This window comes from Aedes albopictus, chromosome 2, assembly GCF_035046485.1.
Source record: "Aedes albopictus strain Foshan chromosome 2, AalbF5, whole genome shotgun sequence".
In the NCBI taxonomy this organism is placed as follows: domain Eukaryota; kingdom Metazoa; phylum Arthropoda; class Insecta; order Diptera; family Culicidae; genus Aedes; species Aedes albopictus.
This window is the reverse complement of record NC_085137.1, coordinates 384,914,896-384,937,703: the sequence shown is the minus strand read 5'-3', so window position 1 is coordinate 384,937,703 and position 22,808 is coordinate 384,914,896. Positions and strand designations below refer to the sequence as shown.

Here is a 22,808-nt window from a genome sequence, read left to right as displayed (position 1 = left end):
CCCTGAAACCCCTTTGGATCTCCTGAAACGCCTCTAAGACCGCGTTTAAGGCCCTTTAGACCCCCTGAAAGCCCCTAATACCCCCTAAAATGACCTTTACCTCAAGGTACCCCCAGAAACCCCCTGAATCCTTCGAAATACCCATGATACCCCTTCAGACCCCTTGAGTCTCCCTTAACCCTCCCTTGGCATTAGGGTAATTTTTGACCCAAACCGTACAATACGTCAGCGAGCTGCTGCCAACGTGATGCAAAAGGAAGGTTATAATGTCCCTAAGACCTTCTGGTGCGCCGTGGTTCCCCATGGAATGCCCCAGAAACGGCCCTGAGACCCGTTAGAACTTCCCTAGATCCCTCTAAGGCCACCTGAAGCACTCCTGAGACTTCCTAGAATCCCTGAGGCTCCCTGAGGGGATTCTAAAATCGCCTTAAACGTTCCTGAGATCTCCTGGTACCTCCTTGAAACACTCCTGCTATCTCCTGGTACCCCGCTGAAACCCCTTTTAACCCCCTGCAATCAACCTTTGCTCGTCCCTATAAACGCCCCCTAGCCGCCGTTGCCATAGTTACCGTCATTATTACATTTTTTTGCAACTTGGCACTATAATATTGCATTTTATACTTGCCGTTGTGTCACTACGGCCTACTTTTCCTTACTATAAAAAACCTTCCTTACTGTGATTATGATTGACGATTTTGGATTATTCTTTATCATTAATCATTAATCATGATTAAATTTATGATTAACCATTAACGCTCTGGTAAGCAGTAATTAAGATATTCGTTTGCTTAACGTTTGTTTTTACTGGTGTTGTTGAGAAATTTTAAACAAAAATTGTATTGAGAAGGCCCGTAATGGTGATTCTTGATCATATTGCAGTAAAATTACTCTTACCAATCGAGAAATATCTTTTATTATCGATACAGCAATTTTTATTGTGTTTGGAAATTAACTATTTTATCTGTGAGATTTTTTTTCTTTTTTATTTACTATGCTACATTTTTTTACCACTTTGTGCAACTTCAACATTTAATCATCTAGTTTACAGAGCCGTATTTTTTAACTTTTACCAGAAACATCAACAAAATTGGTATTATTTGCTTCGTCAGCATGTTTGCTATAAGAGCTAGAAGAAACTTTGTTGGATATTGTGCTCAATTTGAAATGGCAGTTAATCGTTAGTGTATTTATAATTTCTGAAACAGTCTATTGCCAAAAGAAATCTCAATAAATTTCAGAACAAATAAAAAACGAATCCGACAAAATAATATTTTTGAAGCAATAAATATAAATACAATGAAATCCAAACAAATTTAGAAAGGAGCTGCGTAAGGAATTTCTGGAAGGATTTCTTGAAGTTTTAGAACAAATTTCCGAAGAAAATGATTATGACATTTCAATGGAACTACCGCAGAAATGCTGAAAAAAAAAAAAAACAAATATGCTGAATCTTCAAAGAAATTGCAATTTCCACACAAAATGACGAAGAAGTTTCAAGGAATTAACGAACAATTTTCAAAAACATGGATTATTTTCGGTCCGAAAAAAAAAACGAAGTTCCTGTATCATGCGTAGTTTTATGAATATTTTGAAGTGTTCAAAGTTCACACTTCTTACGACTGTTTTGGAAAATATTTTGAGGCATTAAAATAAAGAGGTGTGGTCCTGTGTGGTCTTCCTTGAGCAGGGAAGCAAAGCATGAGTCCCGAGATGAAATCTCTTTAATACAAAAAAAATGCTGTGCTGTATGTTGTTTAATGAATATGATGCAGTTTTAAGTACCATATATATGATTGTTTTGAAGCTATAAAACAAATGAGTTGTCGCGTTTAATGTTCAAATCGAACCAAAATACACATTTCCTGTATTACACGTGATTTTGTGAAGATTTTATAGTTTTTGTATGCATGCCACGCACTGGGAAAAACTTGAAAATCAGAAGACACAGAATGTTGACATACAATATGAGTCTGCAGACTGTTTTTATTTACTAATACAAAACGCCAAAATGTGAAACAGGCAATCAGAAATTAAGTGTAAAGCTTAGGTTTTGTTCAAATATTGGAATTACCGTGTGAAGTCTTCAATTTCGCTCCTGGAAAAACTCAAATTTCTTACAAGGTGTGAATCTACCTTAAGTTTTTCCCTATTCGCTAATAGTTTATCATGAATTTGTTTGAAATTTTTATCAGGGTCTCCGGCGTAAATTTAATGCTAATATGCCGAGAGTTCAATACGTCAAGAACCTGGGATAAGTAACGTTCATCCACGACTGTGAAAATATCATCCACATAACGTCTCCACACTCGGCAGCCTAATGCGGTATTTTACCCTACGTGGACTCGAAATATCATAGGTATTTTCTTGGACAAAAAGTGAATGAAATTTTTCATATCCCTAAAAGGGGCGAACGAGATAAAAAAAAAAATGAAAACTACTAGTACGTTTTATCCATTATCCTATAATGGTTCATGTCTAATTATCCTTCTTCTCAAACAACTAATTTCTAACTTTTCTTCGTAACATCTACGCCCCAATCTTAGTGGTATGTGTCTTTCCTACAATCCTTCCGTAGAACATTCGATACTGTCCCGTTCAGAAGTAAAATAATACACACTACTAATGCGAATAATCTTCATCTTAACTGGTTTCATGCTCGGTGTTCGCCATCGCCACATTTGTACACATCATACACTCTCATCACACCATCGTGCACAAACAACATTTAGAAAGCCGTCGAATGATACTTCACAGCTTGATGAAACGGTGCCAGGCACCACCACCGGAAGGTAAGCCTACTGGGGGTTACCGATCACTATCCTGGCAGGAACGTTGTCCTATACACGACAATGGCTCTTTTTTAGAACAATTTGAATTCATTTTATAATTTCGACTAATTCAGCACCAACCGTTTACAAGCACATCTTCACGACGAAGTCTTGCGAAGGCAATTTTGTAATTTCAAATTCTTCAAAATTTTATCCACAGCCGAGGGTGGTGTACTGAGAAGGATCGGTGACATGGGAGCCGTCATGACTTCACTGACCCTGGGACCCATCTCTACCGCTCTCGTATCGCCCAACATCCAGCACAGGAAATCGGTTTCCCAATACATGAAAGAATATCCACTGGTGATGGACACTAAACTGAAGATCATCGAAATCCTGCAGTTCATCCTGGATGTTCGCCTCGATTACCGGATAAGTTGTTTGTTATCGATTTTCAAACGAGAGTTCGACGAGAACGAGCAAACGGCGAGTAGTCAACAGACTCAACCGACTACGCCAGTAGCTCAACCCGTTGTTCCTCCGGTTCCCGCTGTCGTTACCCCAACTACGGAACCAACACTCACAGAAACAACTTCGGAGACAGCCTCTCTGTTGTCGACATCGACGGTGGACACGATTGTGGAGTCGTCCACTGCAGAAGTAGTAATTCCGAAACAGTCGTCCCCAGTAACCAGTCAGGAAGCGAAACCGGAAGCTAAGTCGGATGCGAAACCGATACCCCCTACAACCGAAAACATAAACCTTCGTCAGAAGAATATAGATCTCGAGTCGATCGGTGTTCAGGCGGAAGGTATCTTCGGCTGTAACGAGGATACCTACAACCCACTGGATCTGGATGGCCAAGGTGGCAGAACATTCCTAAGGGTACTGCTGCATTTGATCATGCACGAGTATCCTGCACTGGTGTCGGGAGCCCTTCATCTACTATTCCGACACTTCAGTCAACGGCAAGAAGTCTTGCATGCCTTCCGGCAGGTACAGCTACTGGTATCGGACAGCGATGTGGAATCGTACAAGCAGATCAAATCCGATCTCGACGTGCTCCGGCAGAGCGTTGAAAAGTCCGAACTGTGGGTGTACAAATCAAAACAATCCGATGAGCTGCAACAAGCTGGTGAAGGTGGAGAGGCTGGCGATGGACAGAAACCGGAGAAGGATACCGCGACTTCTGGTGTGAAACCGAAACCCGAGCTGGTAAAGCAGGAATCTCAACTGAACTTCGATCAGGGTCCAGAGTTGAATCCAGAACAAGCAGCTGAATACAAGAAAATTCAGCAGATTCTCATTAGGATGAACAAATTGTGTATCACAACAGGTAACTTCCAAATAATAGACTCCCCAAGTTTGTTTTAAACTGTATCATTCTTCAAGCAGGTCCCGGTGAAGTCGTCAAGCCAAGGAAACACGAACAGCGATTGCTGCGTAACGTGGGAGTTCATACCGTTGTTCTAGATCTGCTGCAAATTCCATACGATGAGAAGGATGATTATCGGATGAACGAACTTATGCGATTGGCTCACGAGTTTCTACAGAACTTCTGCTTGGGAAATCAACAGAATCAAATCTTGCTACATAAACAGCTTGATCTGTTCCTTAATCCGGGGGTGAGTAATATTGTCAATTAATTTATGATTTAAGCTATATTTTTTGTGATTTTGAATACCCTAAAATTTTTCCTAGTTTCTACAATTGCGTACCTAATCCATATCCGCCCAGAATCCTGTGTGTTATTGGGTCTCATATATTAATAGTAGCGAACTTACTACTTGTAGTTTTAACATAGAAATAAAGTACATAAAGTTCACTACATTGCAGGTATTATGTAATAAGAAAAGTTTACGAATATTGATCATTTCTTCAAAGGATTATTTGAAAAGCAAGTTAAATCAAGAAGAAACCTGGATAACCGTACTAACTAGAGGAACAGCAGCAGAGCACCAAAATTTCCAGGATTCCTTCTTTAAAATCTTACAGCAATTCTGAATTCATGGCCAAGCACCGGCACCAGTCGTTCAGATGTCTCGTAAGCCTCGGAGTGTGGGTTTGATTCCCGCCTCAGTCGGGGAAAACTTTTCGTCAAACGGAAAACTCTCCACTGGGCCACTGGGCGTTGTATGTGTTGCCCGTTGTCTTATGTTAATAATAATGTACAGTCTGTGCGGCCTCTGGCCGAAGACGGTGTAATTGTCTTTAACCGTTATGTGGCCGGCAAACTTTTTGCTTTGTTCTAAACCGTGTATTTTAAATGGGCACTGGGTACCCGGGTACCCTGCCGGCCACATAAGGGTTAATTTCCTTAGGTTATCTCAGCATTGCGAGGGACTCGGAGTTCATCGTTCGTTGGATCAAAAAAAAAATTTTGTGAGATATCTCCCTGGGTCCCTACAGGAGTTTTCCTCAGGATATTACTTTTAAGACGTTGTTGTGGAATTTCTCTTACAGTTTCTCTTGAGGTCCTTTAGAATATTTTTTTTGAAAACTCTTCCGGTGTTCTTCTTGAGATGTCCCGTAATTTCTCCCAAAGGTCCCTTCAGGATGTTTTCTAAAATGTATTGCGCCCAGAGTTCCCCGCGGAATTTTTCCAAAGTTCTTCCTCTTCCATAGGGTTTTTCCAGGGATTTCCACAGGAGTTTCACCTAGGACTTCCATTACAGAATTCCTAATGTTGTTGGTTCCGGGTTGGTTTCAGAATTTTATACTGGACTTTCTCCCATGATTTTTTAGGGGTTTTTATCCGGAGTTCCTTTTTGGAATTTCTTTCGTAGCTTTTGCTGATATTTCTCATGGAGTTCTATCCACGGTTTCTTTCAGAGGTTTCTTGTAGTTGTTCCAGGATTTCTTACGGTGATTTTCCTTAGATTTTTCCAAGGACTGATTTTGCCCGGATATTTTGGGTGTTACTTTTTGGATTTCTCCAACAGTTGCTCCTGGAGTTGTTACATACATTTACCCATGATTTTTTTTTTCAAAATTTATGCAGGTGTTGCTCCAGGGATGTCTCTCAGGACAGCAGGATTTATCCTGGAAGTTCTCCCAAGATTTTTCCAGTGTTTCTTCCCAGTCAACCAGTGATCGTATAAGATGCCGTATAAGATAACATGGTGGAGACAATCTACGTGTATTTTACGCGCGGCTAAATGAAAGCATGTACGCATACGGCCGCCACTTTGTCATCTTATGCAATAGGAACTCCGAAATCCAGACAACACAAAGGCGTATATTGTGTTGTCTGGATTTCGGAGTTCCTTTGCGGAATTTCTGCAGGTGCTTTTGCTGATAAATCTCAAGAATTCTTCCTACGGCTTCTTACAAAGGTTTTTCCAGGCTTATCTTCGTAGTTGTTTCCAGAATTTCTTGCAGTGATTCTTCTTAGACTTAATTAGCGATTTTCCCCAAATTACTCTCTGAATTCTCTAGAACTGCCCTTAGAATTCTTGTAGATATTTTTCCAAGAGTTTATTCTTCGGAACACCTCCAGGGATCTCACGAAATTCCACGAGAAACTTCAAAAGAAATTCTGGAAAACTCTTTGGAAAAAATCGGTGGAAAAAAATCTGCAGTCATTTCGCACCTTGGGAGAAACTGTTAAAAAGCCATCCCGGAAATCTTTTAAGAGAAATTCCGGGAGAAAGATTGGATACATTTTGGAGGATCAGAAGGAATCCAGCGATAAACACTGCAACTATAGAAGAAAAACCTCTGGAAGAAATCGCGCGAGGTACTCCTGCAGAAACCTCGTGAAAAATTCTGGTAAACACCTTGGAAGGACTTTTTACTTCCTTTTCGGTTTTTGTAACGGTTTTTGGTGTCGGGAACAGTAGGTTGTTGGCCCAAGGTTTCCTATCCACAGTGGTAAGGCAGCCACCTTAAGTATAGCTTTCGGGTCATACTCAGCCGCTGGATGCCAGAACAGACGCTGTTTGAGCCGCACCTCCTTGATGAACAAGACGCTCGGTAGAGGTACGTACAATAAATCTAGCTGAAGTCAGAAGGACAATAGTGTCCAGGCTGCACTACCAGCTAATTCCAGCTGAATCCTGGAAGGAACTCTAGTAAAAATCCCAGGAACAACTCTCATAATTCTGAAAAAAAACACCGAAAAAATCTCGGAATTAACTCAGATTGAAAACTTGGGAGAAACTCCTGGAACAATCCAGAAAAAGGAACCTCCAGGAAGAAAAAACCTGTGATGAATTCGTGGAAAAACTCGTAGAAATGGCGTGTTTGGCGAATTTCAAAGACACTTTCAAACTTTTGTTACCGTAGCTGTATCGCACATGGAATAAATATTCGAATGAGTGTTCGCTAAGCCCGATTTCGTCATCAAAAGTTCTATGAACATTGATGCATAAAATTATACTTTTTCTAAATTAATGACTTGTTTAGTATGGAAATTGCATTCTTTTAGGCGTTTTCTTTAGATTTTTTGAACTTGAAATTTATATTATTAGGAATGTACTAAACTTGTATAAGTTTTACAAAGCTTTTCGCATTCTGGGGTGGTTAATTCAGATGGAAAATTTATTTTCAGCACTGACTGATCAATTTCACCCCAAAACTAAAATTTCTGATTTTTTATTTTCAACGATATAGAGTAACAAGGGGTATTATCGGCAGGTTTGTTCTCTTCGTCATGGGGGGCTTTTGTCGGCCGAATTACCTGAAATTAGGGTATATAACTCAGCTAGGTTGGAAGGATTTGAGGCCAACTTTGAGATCAACAGGTTTCAAAAAACCCCTAGGACGAAGAGAACAAAACTGCCGAAAATACGTAAGTTCCCTTATATTGCAATAAAATGACTTGCAGTAAAAGTTTCAACATCATTGACTGATGAAACCCGTAGTCGTACATGTTTAACCCACGAGTGATCGCGCTGTTGTATTTTGTACAACACGTTGAAAAAATCTCGCTTTTTGTACTCAGCATTAGCGTGGTGCTGACGCAGGTAGTCAACCGCGCGAGTTACGGAAGGTTAAAGCATGGAGTTTGACCATATCGATATCTATTCAAAAAAAAGAAGCCAAAAACAGTGAAAAGTGATCAATTTCACCCTAAATCACGGTATTCCATTGGAATTATCCGTAGGTTTTTCATTGGAATCCCAACAACATTGCACAAGCAACCTTTGAGGCTAATTACCCAATGAGAGTCTAATAGAGGTGGGGAAGACGATATTTCGTGTGCGTGAGATCCGTGTCTGGTGCAAAACATGTCACTACTACAAGCAAAGCGAGCTCCCATAAGAATGCGTGTGAAATAGTGGCGTCACTATTAGTGTTTACATTTTTCTTTCCTTACTAATACATAGCTATATCTTCTTTTTCCCCACCTGAATATACTCTCATTACTAATTACCCTAAACTTGTAGTAAATACTGCCTTTATTCATATCGCATGCACTCTTTGTAGTATGTTCGAAAATTTTAGTGAAGTGAACTCGTCTTTACAATGTTGCACTTGTTCAACAAGTAGCCATTTCATTCCAAAAATAAGGTAAAGTCAAAATTACTTCTTTTTATTCATACGGCCCTTACCTTCATTAACAAGGATTTGTCCTCAAGGACTGGTACGCATCAATCTTCTTAGAATAATATTTCTGAGAATTCATTTACAAGATCAATACGTTTTACCTGGTGTATAGAATAAATCACATCAGAATCTGCTCACTGGAATGTTAACCCGGGAGCGGTCGCGTCGTGTACTGAGTACACGCACCATGAAAAATGCACGCTTGTGGTATACAACGTGAGCGTGGCGTCGCTGCAGGTAGTCGAAGACGCGACTGCTCGAGGGTTAATATGGTTGCAGTTTATAAGCGATATTTTCACTAATATCTCAAAATACCGTGCTAAATGGTATCACTGATATCTCTGCCAACATGTTTTGCCCAGAGATGCTTCCAGGGTAACTGTAGGGATTCCTTCATGATTCTCTACAGTTTTTTATTTCATGAACATCTTCCAGGATGGATGCCTCTAGGAATTCTAAAGATTTCTTGACGGATTATCTACAAACTCTTCCTAGAAATTTCCGGAGATTCATGGGATTCCTCAAGAGATTTATTCTGGGATTTCTCTGAAGACTCCCCCGGCATCCCTGCCACTAATCCTTCCGGAATACCATCAAGGATGTTCCCCGGGATTCATTATAAATAAACTATCCGGCGAGTTTCTTCCCGGGAGTTGTCAAAAGATTCATTCCAGGATTGCTCCTGGGACATCTTCCTTCCAATAGTTTCCCCAGTATTTCTTCAGGGATTCTTCCCGATGTCTGTACCGATTGAACCCGGGATTCATTATGGAGGTTTATTCCGGGATTCCTTCACGAATTTTTATTCAAATTTTTCTTAAAGGTTTCTCCAGGTATTTCTCTAGAGATCCCTACCCTACCGGTCACGATGAATCAACGGATCTTTATTCGGAATTTCTTAAAAGATTCATAAAGGGGTTGCTGTCATAATTTCTCTTAGAATTAGTCCAGGGATTGCTTCCGGGACTCTTCCTGAGAGTGCCTCAAAAATTTATTTGAGGATTCTTTCCGATGTTCCTACAGGAATTTCTCCGGAATTTCTTCCAATGCTCATTTAAGGTTTATTTCCGGATTGCTTCCGGGTATTATTTAACAGATTTCTTCTGGTATTCCTTAAGGGATTCCTTCATTAATTCTTCACGAAATTCCTCCTGGAAATTTTGTTTCAGAATACCTCCAAAGATCATTTGGTAATCCCATAAGCATATAAAGATTACTCCCAGTATTCATCCGGGATTTCTTCCAGGGATTCCTAAGGAAAATCCACCAGGGATTTATTTATGATTTTCTACTTGGATTCCTTCAGGGATTCCTCCCTAAATTCTTCTGGGGGTTCCTCTTGGAATTTTCTTTCGGTATTCCTTCAACGATTTTTTGGTAATTTTTCCAGAAATTCTTCCAGGGATTCGCACAAAGCTTTAAAGATTACTCCCAGTATTCTTCCTCCAGAAATTACCTCTAGAATTTTCTATTTTGGAATTCTGCCAGCGTTCATTCTGGAATTTTCCTGGAATTTTTTCTGTGATTTTTATTTGGGATTCTCCCAAGGGCTCCTTCACTTCCTTCAGGGATTCCTGCCTACCAAGGTTTCTTCTCCAGAATGAGTCAACAAACGATCTAGGATTCTTCCAAGAATTTATTCCAGGGATTTCTTCCAGGGTTATCTTCTGGGACATACTGGAAAAACTTGTAATTAGAAGGCACGAAATATTGCTAATTGACAAATTGAGAGAAGAAATTTGTGAAAAAAATCGCGTTCTGGTGGGATTCGAACCCACAACTCCGTATCGCCAGACCGGCGCTTCAACCAACTAAGCCACAGAGCAGGCCTACAGAAGCCGGGATAACTGACACTGAGGAAGATTACAGGTGGTAGTCGAAATACGCGTATCTGTCAAAGGATAAGCAACATAGGGCGGAATTAAAAGGTACGAAACTTACACTCATTCGAAAAAAAAAAACATTTACAAGTTTTTTCAGTATGTTTCAGCAGACATACAAGCGAATCTGGTAAAATGCCAGTAAAGGGCAATATGTATCATTGTCATCTTCTGGGATTCCTTCAAATACTCTAAGAACTGCTCTTAGAATGTCTTTCAGGATTCTGGATAAATAATTTTTCTATAATTCCCCCAAAAAATTACAAGAGATTACAAGGATACCAAGATTGCTCTCAGGGTTCATCTCAGGATTTTCCAGGGATTTGTTCCTGGTTGTCTTTATGAATATTATTCGGGATTCCTTCAAGAATTTGTCTAGGGATTCTTTCTGGGGATTCCTCCAGAGATTCCTTCCAAGATTAATCTCAAGATTCCTCAAAGATTTTGTTCGGAATTCTTTCAAATTTTTTTCTCAAAACTCCTAATGGAATTGGTTCATAGTTTTGGATTTTTTCTTCCGGCATTCGTTCAGGGATTTTTATTCGGAGTTCATCAATTGATTCATATAGCGATCTCGAACAATATTTCCTCAAGAATCAGTCCAGGGATTGCCATGAGGATAGAGATACATGGATTTCTCTCCTACAGTACTTTTAAGAATTCCACTGGGATTTGTTTGGATACTTTTTTCGGAATTTCTCCAATAATTCTACTGGAATTCCTACATCGATTTTCGAGTTTCTTCAGGGATTCTTTTCGTGATTCTTCCAGAGATTTTTTCTATATTTTTCTTTGTAGACTCCTTTGAGATTTTTTTCGTGATTTCTCTAGGGATTCTTATAAAAGGATAAAGATTACATCACGATTTCACCCTGAGGGTTTCTTTGATGATTCCTGCAAACTCTGCTATACGATTTTTATTTTTCAAAATTCTTCTCATATTTTAATTTACATTTTTTTTTCTAATGCTTTCTATCAAGATTTCTCAAAGGTTTCGTTCTAGTATTTTTTCTGGGATTCTTGCAGGAATTCTTTAAGATTGCTCTAGGGATTTCGCTTGGAATTTTATTTTAGGATTCCTTTAAGTTTTTTTTTTCTTGATTGCTCTAAAGACTTCTCCGAAGATTCTTAGAAGGGATTTTGTCAGGATTCCCTTCCTGGTTTTCACCATGAGCAATTTTCTGGAATCATGAAGATACTTCTTCCAAGATTTTTCTCAACGTTTCTCCCGTGATTTCCTATGGATTTTTTTTTTACGGATCCATCCAATAAATCTTCCAAAAATTCAGTTCCCAGGATTCATTTTATAGTTTTCATCCTGGATTCCATCAATTCCTCCAAGGATTCATATATAGCGATCCCTACCATTTTTTTCCAAGCCTAACCAGGAATTGCTTCCGGGATTCCTCACGAGATCCTCGAGCTATTAATTTAGAAATTGTTCCAGGGTCTCGTCAAGATTTTTCCGGGATTTTCTTTTCGGAATTCTACAGGGATTTTCCGGGGTTCTTTTATGGTCCCCTCCAAAATTTATTTGAAGAGTCCTTCTAGATTTCTTTTCTAGATTTTTCCAGGGATTTTTCCAGATTCTTACTAGAATTTCCTTGAAGGATTCCTTCAAATTTTTTTTCGTAGTTTCTGCAAGGATTACGTCTAGGATTATAAGGGATATAAAGTTTGAAACTGGGGTTCATTCCGGAATTCCTTTCAGGATTCCTGTTGGAGTTTGCTCTTACCAAAATTTCTCACAGGCTTAGTCCCAGGTTTTCATCCGGGTTTCTTCCAGATTATGGATTCCGCCAAAGATTCTCCCTGTATTTTTCTAGGATTTTTCCGGAATTTATTCCAGGTATTCTTTCAGTAATTCTTTAAAGAAATCTTCCAGAGATTTTATCTGCGAGTTATCTTAGGATTTCTTTAGGAGTTCTTTTTTATGTTTTTTATTCCTCCCAGGTCTCCAAGGCTTGCGCCCGGTATTACATTCGAATTTCTTCCAGAGATGTTTCTAGAAAGTCCTTAGGATTTCCAAGGATTTATTTTTCAGGATTTATCCGAGGTTTTTTTTCGAAATTTTTAAAGGATTCTTTGAGTGGGATAAAAAGATTTCTGCTGGGTTTTTTTTGAGATTTTTTTTAGACTTGCTCCAAGTATTTTTCAGAGATTTTTATTTCGAGATTACGCCCAAGATCCCTTTCGCAAATTCTTAGATTTGTCCCTCCAATTCTTAAAAAAAAATCTTACTGGGATTTCTTCCGAGATTGTTCCCGGGAATCATTTGAGCACGTTCTTCAGGGATTTTTCGTAATGTCTCTGTAGATTCTTATACGGATGTTACCGAGATGAACCAGCCTTGGGCTGAATAAAGCCTGTATCCGCAATAATCGGGACACAGAAGTACGGCTGTAGCTCTGTAATGAATCAGTAAAATTGGCCAAATAATTGACCGAGAACTCTTTGGTGTATGTTAATTATGTGTGCCAAATTTCATAAAAATCGATGCATTACTTTTAACTGTGGATGAAAAACAAACAGACATGGTTTTAAGCATTTTGTACAATCATGACCAATTCGCATAATAGATGGTTCTTTTACGCTACAGTTCAAAGTTCTGTGATGATAATAATGAAATTTCGTTAGCAGTTCTGATACTTATAGAGACACTTTCTTGCAAAATTTCATCAACTTTGATCAATTGATTTGAAAGTTACTGGTGTTTATAGGGGTGAATGTAAGTAAAATTTTTTTGTGTTTTTCATGTGCGATGTTTGCCTATTCATAACTTTTGATTTTCTCTGCCAATTTTCATGAAATTTCTACTGAAGATAGTTGATTATGTGTTTATTATGCCTGCAAAATTTGATGGTTATTGATATAGTACTTTCAATAGTACAATCGAAACAATAAGGGGTGCTGACTAATTGCTGTCTGAGGGGCTAAAATCACGTTCAGTCCCAATACATGTTTCGACTATAAAATTGTTGATAGTGCATCGATTTTTTTGAAATTTTGCCTGTGCAACAAATGTAGATTGAGAGGTTTGTGTTCAAAATTTCAGCTATTTTCTTCGCCAAATTCAAAAGTTACAGCGCTGACAAGCAAAACTAGGGTCTGTACAAAATTCAATGGCGCACATTCTACTCTTTCGTTGCTACAACAAAAAGTACTGCAACGATTCACATGAAATTTTGTAGGTGAAATGAACACATCTCAAGATGTTATTACGCCAAATTTGAGCAATTTGAATGTATCTATTGCAGAATTAGAGGTGTATTTCTGTGTCCCGAATATTGCGGATACAGGCTTTATCTAGTTAATAAAGATAATAATAATAATCCTATAGGGATTCCTACCAGGGTTTCTTTCAGAATTAGTCCAAATATTCATTTCGAGACTCTTCCAGGCATCTCGCCCAAAATTCTTCATGAAGTTTTTCAAGGATTCTCTCAGAACTCCTTTTGGGATTTTTCGGGATTCATGTGTTGCTTAAGGAATTCCTCCCGATATTCCACTCGAGCTTCTTCCAGATATTCCAGTTATTGCCCTAGGACCTGGGGTTTTTGTTCGGAATTCTGTGGAATACACTAACGTTTTTTAGCAGCTCAAAACTGCAATATTTTTTTCACTTAGTTGTACTCATTTTTAACAAATTTGGTTCTGACTTACAAGATAGTTTCTCCTTATGCACTTCGTACGATAAGACTTTAATTGGCCGAACTATAGCAATTTGCTACGAAACCAGTCTAAAAGATTGAACTATATGTCATAAACTAGCTGATCAATTAACATTTTACTTACATTTCAGGCAAGAAGAAATTATGTGATTTTATCACAATAGGGTTTCAATAGGGATGTAAACGGGCACTACCTCGCGACCTGATCATAGAAACTACATTAGTACCCAAACAACACTTATGTTCTACACCATGGTTTCCCAAACTGTGGGTCGCGACCCCCCAGGGGGGTCGCTGGCCTTCATCCAGGGGGTCGCAAGAGACAGTAAAAAAATTAACTGTAACAGAGATCCAATGAGGAAATTTCTATGGGGGGGGTCGCGAAACCTACGTCTGCTGGCAAAAGGGGGTCGCGCGGTCTGAAAGTTTGGGAACCTATGTTCTACACTTTTACCGTTCAATTCCAACTCAGGAAACTCTTTATACCCAGTGTAACCACAAGCTTTCACTTTTACCAATAAACAGTTCTATTTTAAGGACAAACGTCTTGAAATTCCGCTACAACAGTGCATCAGAACTTTAGACGCACAAATCTCAAGAAGCAAGCTTCAAACAATAGTGAATTTATTTATTCTGTTCATGCTCACTTGTAATAAGCTTAAAATAAGAAGCTCAGATGCACTGGTTTTGTTTATGAATAGATTTGTGCCCTCGAAATCGTGAGTAGGTGGCAAAGTCGGTCATTGTGGCAGCCATTTTGGGATTCTAACAAGTCTGTCCTTAATACTATTTTTATAAGAAATTCAGAATTGATTTTAGCTTAAGAATAATCTTAACTATCGAATTGATTCTCGTGTTTGTTTAGATTTCTAAGTTCAACGTATCTTCTTTACCTACTTAACCACACAACGACATGGTTTCTATCTAGACGGGTACTTGAATCAAACCCTGCGGCCAGTTCGGTCGATTCTTCACAGCTTCCTTCTGGAATTTTATATCTTCCAGTTTTTTTTTTGAAATTCCCTCCCCTCTTGCTGGAATATAAAAATTAGTCTCAGGATTCATCCCGAGAATTCCTCCCAGAATTTCTCCTGGGAATTCTTGCAGGATTTTTCTAGGATTTTGCTATGTATTTTTTTTAGGAATTTGTCTAGGAAATCCTACAAAGATTCTTATAGGGATTGCTACCAAAATTTCTTCCATCTTTAGTGCAGGAATTTCTTTGAAATTCTTTCAAAGATTCCTAAAATAATTAGATAGCTTGGGTGATAACCGGTTAAGAAAAGCATGTTCCATACATAAAACGTTATTCGGGACTACGAAGGTGCTGATTGCTGATTTTAGTTGTCGTTTTTTATAAGAAAGTAAAGCTCCAAGCTTTACTTTAGACTTATTAGCTAGGTAAAGATCCTAGGCATCGTGTAGTATTTTAACGAACTCCATGGAAATGTACTTTACCATAATAAAACTCAACCCTTGCCATTTCTTCCCATTGTAGATCCTGGAGGCGGAAACGGTTTGCGCCATCTTCAAGGACAACCTAAACCTGTGCAACGAAGTAAGCGACAAAGTCGTGCAGCACTTTGTCCACTGTATCGAGATTCACGGTCGCCATGTGGAATACCTGAAGTTCCTGCAGACGATCATCAAGGCGGAGAACCAGTTCATTCGCAAGTGCCAGGATATGGTCATGCAGGAACTGGTCAACGCCGGCGAGGATGTGTTGGTGTTCTACAACGACAAGTCTTCGTTTAACTACTTTGTGGAGTTGATGCGAAGCTACAGCAGTGGAGAACTGGCGGATTCTAGCCCTTTGATGTATCACATCGAGCTGGTGAAGCTGCTGGCTTGTTGCACGATGGGTAAGAATGTTTATACGGAAATCAAGTGCAATAGTTTGCTGGCGTTGGATGACATTGTGGCTATGATATCGCATTCGGATTGTATCCCGGAGGTGAAGGTCGCGTACGTGGATTTCCTGTGTCACTGTTACATCGATACGGAGGTTGAGGTGAAGGAGATCTATTCCTCTAATCACATGTGGTGTTTGTTCGAGAAGTCGTTTTTGATCGACATCAATAATGTGGTAAAAGGAGGAAGCTATACGAATCGTCAGCTGGAGAACTATGTCTGCAACGAAATCATGAACATCCTGACGACTTTTTTCAACAGTCAATTTTCGGACCAGAGCACGGCACTACAGGTGAGTAGTATTCGTAACTTTTGGCGGTAATTTCAATCCTAACTTTATTATTGAATAAGCCGACACTGGGACGAAGTCCATCGGTAGTGGACGATGTTATAGAGCGATTATTGGCTGGACGGAGGTATCAGATGAAACGGCTGCTACGACAGTGCAGTTTAAACGAAACTAGCCAACCGATGCTCAGAAAGTTTGTCTTTTCTCAGGCAAGATCAAACTTTGAAACCGTATTTCGTATTGCTAAATTTGTGAAGTATTGCTAGTAAGAGTTTTTTTTTGCAATTACATACAAATCTTTATTGATACCTTGACGGATACAACGTAGCTTTACTCCAGCGCCGATCATACAGTAGATCTTCATTAGTCTTCCAATACCAAACTTGTCGTTCTGCCCTATTAATGCCGCTGTAATGGATGTGGCAGTTGAATGAAATGTTGGCGGTGGGATCCACAGCTCGGAATTCGCGTTCTCCAGTTATGGGCAAACGTATTTCTTGGAAAGCTACCATTTTTACGCTGATATTCTGCAGTTTGATCTACTTTTGCTTTCAAACGATAGGTATCCTTGTGGATATTTTGCAAGTTACCGCAACGATGTCGGGGACCTGGACCCATAACCTCATGCAAAAATCATCAAAACGCGACGAACTGAACCCGAAGTTTGGCATTTATTTAATCACTAACAATCAATGAAGTTCGCTAGACAATGTATATGCTTATTTATATGGGTTCACATCAATCCGTACTCAAACTTCTCTCGTTTCCCCTTTTCCAGAAACGGCAACTAATTTTCGTGAAAATCCTGCAATCATCCTTCAAGCTTACGCAATGCAAGTGGCTTTCGCCCTCGCAGCGGTTTAACGTAGAGAACTGCATCCGGACGCTTTCGGAGAAGGCAAAACCCCGTGGAATTGCCATCCCGATCGATCTGGAAAACCAGGTGGTCAAAATGTTCAACAAGACGGCACTGCTGTCGCGCCAGACTAGCAAGTGGCTGCTGGTTACCAAGCAGACCAAGATGGAGCGATCACAGTCGCAGATCATGCGGATGGATAGGAGTATCATTGAGGGACTGCAGGACATTGTTTCACTGCTGGAGGATAAACTGAAACCATTGGTTGAGGCAGAGCAGTCGTTGCTGGTAGATATTCTGTACAAGTCGGAGTTGTTGTTCCCGGTCAATACGGAGTCCAGGAAGAAGTGTGAAAGTGGAGACTTTATCCGGCATTTGATCAAGCATACGGAAAAGTTGCTGGAGGAGAAGGAAGAGAAACTGTGCGTGAAGATACTGAAAACGTTGAAAGAGATGATGACGATTGATTGCGAATATGGCGATAAGGGTGATCACCTGCGAACGATTTTGCTGAAGCGGTACTTTGGGCATGAGTTTGTTCAGCCGGCGTTGCCCGCAGCGTTGGTTGGTGAGGTTACGAAGGGGATTGAACAGAGTTCTGGACCGGCTGGGTTACCTTTGGCCACAATTAGTCATGGACCAGGGGCGAAGTATCTTATACGGGCAGGACGGACGTTGCACGAGGTTCAGAACGATTTGGACAAGGAGGGAGCAAGTGATCTTGTGATAGAGCTCGTGATCAAGTCGATCAATTCACCTTCGATATTCGTGGAAGCGATCGAGCTGGGAATAGCACTGCTGGAGGGAGGAAATCCGATCATTCAGAAGGGAATGTATAATAAATTTTTGAGTAATGATCTGAGCCAGTCGTTCTTCAAGGTGTTCTTTGATAAGATGAAGGATTCCCAGCAGGAGATCAAGTCTACGGTGACGGTGAACACTTCGGATATGGCGGCTAATAAGGCGAATGAGAGTAAATCGGATGGGAAGGATTTCGACAAGATCCAGAGGAAGAATGTGAACAAGGTTAACGGAATTGTGATTACGGATGAGTTCAAGGAAGAGTTGCAGAACGCGGCTTTGGTTACTCAGCAGTCCTATATCAACGCTAGGAATTTAGCAGCAGCCTCGGATGGAACAAATTCCGAGAACGGAGATGACAATGCCTTGATGAGCATAGGAACATCGGCTCTTGAAGACATTCTGGCGGAGAAATTAGAGAAGCATAAGGATAAAGATGAGAACAACAAGTTGTCAAACAAGGTTCTTGTGATGCAACCGATTCTCCGATTTCTGCAGCTGCTTTGCGAGAACCACAATCCAGAGCTGCAGAACTTGCTGAGGAATCAGAATAACAAAACGAACTACAATCTTGTTTCGGAAACTCTGATGTTCCTCGACTGTATTTGTGGATCGACTACGGGAGGTTTAGGCCTTCTGGGGCTGTACATAAACGAAAACAATGTGTCGCTGATCAATCAGACCTTGGAAACCCTTACGGAATACTGCCAAGGACCTTGCCATGACAACCAGAACTGCATTGCCACGCACGAGTCCAACGGGCTGGACATCATCACCGCACTAATTTTGAACGATATCAATCCGTTGGGCAAGAACCGAATGGACCTGGTTCTGGAACTGAAGAACAACGCTTCCAAGTTGTTACTCGCGATCATGGAGTCCCGAGGAGATAGCGAAAACGCGGAGCGAATCTTAGCCAACATGAATCCCAAGCAGTTGGTCGACGTGGCATGCCGGGCATACCACCAGGACGAGAACATCCTGCTGCTGCTCAATCAAGGCGATGGAAATGGGGATGATAACTACAGCATGAAGCATGATCTTGCAGATGATCAGAACGATGATGATGACATGGGCGTCTCTCCGAAGGAAGTCGGTCACAACATCTACATCCTCTGCCATCAGCTTGCCCAACATAACAAGGAACTGGCCAACCTACTGAAAATCGATACCTATAGCGCTCCGTCTGCCAATACTGAAACCAGAACCGGAATCAGCCTGCCTCCGCCTATACCCGCGAGCACCACCAAAGCCAACACGAAGGTGAATCAAGCCCTCCTATTCTACCAAACTCACACGGCGCAGATCGAAATCGTGCGGCACGATCGCACGCTGGAACAAATTGTGTTCCCGATTCCGGAAATCTGCGAGTACCTAACGAAGGACACCAAAGTGCGCGTTCTGAATACGGCCGAACGGGACGATCAGGGCAGCAAGGTGGCGGACTTTTTCGATCGCCATGAGGCCATGTTCAACGAGATGAAGTGGCAGAAAAAGTTGCGTGGCCAACCGGCCCTGTTCTGGGTCAGTAGCTACATGTCGCTGTGGAGCAACATTCTGTTCAATCTGGCCGTCCTGATGAATCTGATTGTGGCGTTCTTCTATCCTTTCGAAAACAGTGTGCCTGGTAAGGAACTTGGTATTCTCGCATATCTTCAGATAACATTACATTTTTTTTACAATTTACAGAGCTAAGCTTTCATCTATCGTCCCTGATTTGGATCGTGACGCTCGTTTCGTTGGTCATCGTTATCACACTTCCGCGACAATCGGGCATTCGAACGTTTGTGGTAGCGCTCATATTGCGGCTGATATTCTCCTGTGGACCGGAGCCAACCGTGTGGTTGCTCGGGTGCGCAACGGTCATCATGAAAGGTGTACACATCATTAGTTTGATGGGTAACTACGGGACGCTGGAGAAGAATCTTCTGTCGATCATCACGGATGCAGAACTACTGTACCACTTCGGGTATCTGTCGTTCTGTGTTTTCGGTGTGCTACTGCATCCGTTCTTCTTCTCGATATTGGTGAGTATCGTTCAAACTGTTTTTGTATAAATGCACATTCTGAAACTGAAACCTTGGTCAATTCAAGTGTATATAGGGTGGAGCGGGGCAAGATGGGTCGCATAAGGATGGATCGCCATAACTTCGTAAATACAAATCGGATTGGTTTGCATTCGTCCGGTACTCTTTAATACACTAGTTAGCTATGCTAAAAGTCGATAAAAAGTTCATTAAATACAAAATATGATGTTAAACAAGCAGTTTTAAAAAGTGATCGATTTTGTGCCGTGAAAAAAGTGCGGGGCAAGATGGGTCACCTTTTAAGTAATCAACATTTTCTCAACGAAAAACGTCAAAATATAAGATTTGTTCCACATTCAAATATACTCCATACCCATACTGAGTAAACAAGAGCTACTAGTAAACATTTTATAAATTTATTTGGAATATAAAAAACTTTACGATTTGAGTGGTCCTGAGGCGACTTGAAAATCGATGTTTTTACTAAAAAATTATCATAATTTTATGTTATAATTTTGAGCGTTTATTCCGCTTGATTGAAGTCATTTATGAGATAGTCTTGTAATAAAAAATAAATAACTTTTGAATGCTCCAAAAATACGCTCAAAATTGAAGGTGACCCATCTTGCCCCGCGGCCGTTTATATGGAGAATATATGGAATGTATCGCATAAGAAAAATGGCAAAAAACCATTTTATTTTGTATTTCCAATGAGAGTGAATAATTTCTCAATCAATGTCCCAAACTTTTGTATATTCATGCTGGTCATCTAACAAAATTATTAACATAATCAAAACATGAGTAATGCGCCCGAAAATGGCACTGACCCATCTTGCCCCGCGACCCATCTTGCCCCGCCCCACCCTAAGCTTCATGTTGAAACAGATTATTTTATTTTCTACTACATATTTCAGCTTTTCGACGTAGTCTACCGAGAGGAAACCCTGCTGAACGTGATACGATCCGTAACTCGAAACGGTCGTTCCATCATATTGACCGCCGTGCTCGCCCTAATCCTGGTGTACATGTTCTCCATCATCGGGTACATGTTCTTCCGGGACGACTTCCTTGTTCCGGTGGATGAAGAATTCGTAGCGCCCGAATCGGAGGCCACAGGATGCAACGAACCCGAACGAAGCCACATGCTTCCGGAAGCGCTGATCGAAGGGAGCCCACCCCCATTTTGTACCCAACCCCAGCCGGATGACGGTGGCGATCGAGGAGGTGGTGGCGATGAGATGAAGGAACGTGGCTGCGATTCCATGGTGATGTGCATCATCACAACACTAAATCAGGGCCTGCGGAATGGTGGCGGTATAGGGGACATTCTCCGGGCACCCAGCCGGAAGGAAACGCTCTTCGTGCCACGGGTGATTTACGATCTGCTGTTCTTCTTCATCGTCATCATTATTGTGCTGAATCTGATCTTTGGTGTCATCATCGACACCTTTGCCGATCTGAGAAGCGAAAAGCAGCAAAAGGAGCTGATACTGAAGAACACCTGCTTCATCTGTGGGCTGAACCGATCGGCTTTCGATAACAAAACGGTCAGCTTCGAGGAGCACATCAAGAACGAGCACAACATGTGGCACTATCTGTACTTTATTGTGCTGGTCAAGGTGAAGGATCCGACGGAGTTCACCGGGCCGGAGAGCTATGTGCACGCTATGGTGAAGGTAAGTTGAGGTCGACCAAATATCCAAGGTTGATGCTGAAAGTCTTCTAACTTGTTTTCAGGCAAACATCCAGGATTGGTTCCCACGGTTGCGTGCCATGTCGCTGGCTGCAGTGGACGGGGACGGCGAGCAGATCGAGCTGAGAAGCCTGAAGAATCTGCTGGAGACCAATCACATTGCCGTGCGGGAATTGACTGCTCAAATTATGGAACTGGAGAATAAGGTACGTTAAGTAAGACATGCTTAGGGGTAGGCGGGGCATAATAAGCAGCTTCTTAAGGATTTTGTCATCAAATGCAGTAAATTAATCGAAATCATTGTGCAATTTTGACGTATAATCCTTATTTGAACCTTAAATTGTCATTCATTGAAACTCCGAAAGAAGTATTGAATGGTGCAAAATTAAATGTTTAAAAAATGTATAAAATCGCGTTTGGGAGCTGGGGCATAATGAGCACCCTAGGTAGGCCCGACTTCCGCTGATGATGCGCCTGCGAATTTCACGATTCACGTTGTTGTCAGCCGTCAGTAAGGATCCGAGATAGACGAATTCTTCTACCACCTCGAAGGTATCTGATCCCCATCTATCGTAACATTACCACTCAGACTGATCCGGCCGTGTTCGGTTCCGTTTACCAGCATGTACTTTGTGTTGGGTCTGGTACGTTTGGCATAAAAACGATTTTAGTACAGTGTGTATCTCAATTTTTTTTTTGAGCTAGAATAACACAAAAGCGAAATGTCAGTCTGTTTTTAATTCATACAAACATTATTTTGTTATGTATTTCTGAAATCAAAATTTACAATACATTTAACTTGAACAAAAATAAATATATTTACATTTTATATATCACCACATAAAAAAATCCGTTATTTTTACAATAGTTAACATACTGACAGTTGATATATTATTATATACATGAAAAACATTAACATGACATTTATGTGCCCGTTCTTCGCTTACTTATTTACCTTTCGTCTTTATATGCGCTACAACAGCTTGAAGATAGTCATTGGTTGTGTAGTTCTGAAAGTTCTCAACGATTTTTAAAACCTTATCTTTGGTCTGTTGATTAGTCAGTCTTCCTTGCTTGAAGTGCCCGCCAAATATGCCATGATCTGACCCCGCGTACACTTTTCTTCTAGCAGGAACTCTTCAATAATATTCAATAGCTCCACGTGTCTTTCAACCAGAGTGCTCCAACGGTGATGTCACGCTTCAATTTGATTGGTAGTCTTCGGAATACGATTGAGAATGCTGTCATAAATTGACCAAAGATCTGGTGCATACAGCGGAGCTACGCGAGTCACACGGCCATTTGTGGTTGCCTTCCTCGATCTGCCACACACATAAATTACTTCGACGTAGGGAAAAAATT

General features: G+C 40.7%; 1 protein-coding gene across 9 annotated transcripts in view; it reads left to right on the top strand.

The window, feature by feature from the left end:
• Positions 1–22,808, top strand: part of LOC109402722 (inositol 1,4,5-trisphosphate receptor) — a 198,128-nt gene that overhangs the window by 169,238 nt on the left and 6,082 nt on the right. For 4 of the 9 annotated variants that reach the window (XM_062853144.1, XM_062853143.1, XM_062853146.1 and 1 more), the window contains exons 9-16: positions 2,730–2,789; positions 2,989–4,104; positions 4,161–4,393; positions 15,368–16,072; positions 16,848–19,353; positions 19,416–19,753; positions 20,668–21,429; positions 21,491–21,652. In XM_062853144.1, coding sequence (XP_062709128.1) covers positions 2,730–2,789; positions 2,989–4,104; positions 4,161–4,393; positions 15,368–16,072; positions 16,848–19,353; positions 19,416–19,753; positions 20,668–21,429; positions 21,491–21,652 — 5,882 coding nt within the window. The remainder of the gene's footprint in view (positions 1–2,729; positions 2,790–2,988; positions 4,105–4,160; positions 4,394–15,367; positions 16,073–16,847; positions 19,354–19,415; positions 19,754–20,667; positions 21,430–21,490; positions 21,653–22,808) is intronic. The other 5 variants (XM_062853149.1, XM_062853148.1, XM_062853147.1 and 2 more) reach the window with 3 other exon arrangements.